The 2,500-nt window shown below is 47.6% G+C and overlaps 1 protein-coding gene across 1 annotated transcript in view; it reads left to right on the top strand.

Annotated features, from left to right (window-relative positions):
• Positions 1-2,500, top strand: part of ttc7b (tetratricopeptide repeat domain 7B) — a gene marked incomplete at its 5' end in the record, with an annotated part of 25,589 nt that overhangs the window by 6,577 nt on the left and 16,512 nt on the right. Inside the window, 1 exon segment of the mRNA XM_080546145.1 lies at positions 1,039-1,148. Within this exon segment, the coding sequence (XP_080402271.1) occupies positions 1,039-1,148 (110 nt within the window).

The raw sequence follows: 2,500 nt of genomic DNA on the forward strand, positions 1-2,500 counted from the left end.
TCCCGATGCAACACACTCTCTGCACCGAGGGTCTGCCTGTCTGAGGACCCAATGTAGGTATCCCTGACCTAGCCTAGCTTAGCAATCCCCATAGAGACAGGTGATTGACCTAGCTTAGCTTACCTAGCCCCATAGAGGCATGTAGAGTGACTTAGCTTACCTAGCCCCATAGAGGCAGGTAGAGTGACCTAGCTTAGCTTACCTAGCCCCATAGAGGCAGGTAGAGTGACCTAGCTTAGTTTAGCAATCCCCATAGAGGCAGGTAGAGTGACCTAGCCTAGCTTAGCAATCCCCATAGAGACAGGTGAGTGACCTAGCTTAGCTTACCTAGCCCCATAGAGGCATGTAGAGTGACTTAGCTTACCTAGCCCCATAGAGGCAGGTAGAGTGACCTAGCTTAGCTTACCTAGCCCCATAGAGGCAGGTAGAGTGACCTAGCTTAGCTTACCTAGCCCCCATAGAGGCAGGTAGAGTGAGCTAGCTTAGCTTACCTAGCCTCAACTGGAACCGGTTCTCGATTCCCATCCCTAACCACAGACACAAGTACGGTGACCTAGCTAGCACCATAGATCCCCCCTCCCTGTCTGAGGCCTCTGCCCTGGGGGAGGAGCCTGATCCTGGGGGGGAGGAGCCCTGGGGGGAGGAGCCCTGGGGGGGAGGAGCCTGATCCTGGGGGGCCTGATCCTTGGGGGACCACATACACACACATACACCACACACACACACACACACACACACACATCATACACACACATACCAAACATGCACACATACACCACACACACACCCCACACATACACACACACACACATACACATCATACACACATACACTACACACACACATACACCACACACACACACACCCACACATCATACATACACCACACACACACACACACACACACACACACACACACACACACACACATCATACACACACATCATACCAAAACATACACACATGATGGATCCTCTCAGAGGTCTAAAGGCTATATATATTAGGGAGGTAATCCACTGTAATGTCAGACTGTCTCAGTAATGCTGAGTAACACCTCTGGTCGCCATAGTAACCTGACCAGGGGAGTGGGCCGCTTCCGGGAGATTCTGCGGGCCGTGGAGACCAGGACCACCCAGAACCTACGCATGGTGAGAGAGAGAGAGAGAGAGAGAGAGAGAGAGAGAGAGAGAGAGAGAGAGAGAGAAGAGGAGAGAGAGAGAGAGAGAGAGAGAGAGAGAGAGAGAGAGAGAGAGAGAGAGAGAGAGAGAGAGAGAGAGAGAGAGAGAGAGAGAGAGAGAGAGAGAGAGAGAGAGAGAGAGAGAGAGAGAGAGAGAGAGAGAGAGAGAGAGAGAGAGAGAGAGAGAGAGAGAGAGAGAGAGAGAGAGAGAGAGAGAGAGAGAGAGAGAGAGTGTGTGTGTGTGTGTGTGAGTGAGTGTGTAGTCAATTTCTTTTTATTAGGATAAAACCCCTTTGAGATGTACCATCTCGTTTTCGAGGGGGTCCTAACAGAATACATAATAATGTACATGTACAGTACACATTACATAATAACAGCAGAAATAATAAGAGATACAATTATGACAAAATACAGGACTAGGGGTGGGCATCAATGATCGACGATCGATAATTGATCGATAAGGATCTTGGTCGATCACAAAATATTTTGCTCGATAATCATTAATAAATTGGTGTAATTTATAATTAATAATAATAATAATAATGGAAATTAGTTTGTCCACGTTATGTGTGAGAAATGAACTTTGCATTTGCCTTCGCATTGAAATTCGCAACGCAGTACGGCATGATGCAGTTCCCGTACGTTAGTGTAACCTCCAGTAATTCACCTGCTCCGGTCAGCGCCATGGCACAGCTCCTCGGGGAGCAATACGCAGCAGGCGCTGCTGCTGGAATCCCCATCGTAACAGAAGTTTGCACCTTTCTGAGGGAGCCTTCTGCGGGCCTGAACTGCGACCCAACTGACTGGTGGAAATTGAACGAAAGAAGGTTTCCTAGGTTGGCCAAATTAGCGCGGACCTACCTCTGCATCCCTGCAACCTCGGTGCCCTCGGAGCGAGTGTTTTCTGCGGCTGGCCTAACTGTCACCAGATTGCGTTCGTCTCTCACCCCTGAACATGTTAACATGATCATCTTTCTGAACAAGAACCAGTAGGCCTGCCGCCTACAGTCTCTCGCTGGATTTTAAATTTAAGTTAAGCTGGACGCTCTTAAGGACACTAACATTTTCAGTCATCCTCCTATTTGTGAGTAACTGTTTTTTTACTGCTCCTATGGTGAGTTACTTATTTTACTATATTTTTATTTATAACGTAAAATGTGGTTTTAAGTTAAACAATTTAGGCTACTCACTGCCTTGTTTAAGAGATTGTTATCTGACTGTAGTGCCTAGTTTGAATGTGAATGAATGAATGTGTGCAATAGCAACTCAGCGTGTGGGCAGCCTACTGGGCTAACGCTATGGCTCGCAGATATTTTTTTCTTT

The sequence above is a fragment of the Nansenia antarctica genome, assembly GCF_963989245.1.
Source record: "Nansenia antarctica genome assembly, chromosome: 1".
Taxonomy (NCBI): Eukaryota; Metazoa; Chordata; class Actinopteri; order Argentiniformes; family Microstomatidae; genus Nansenia; species Nansenia antarctica.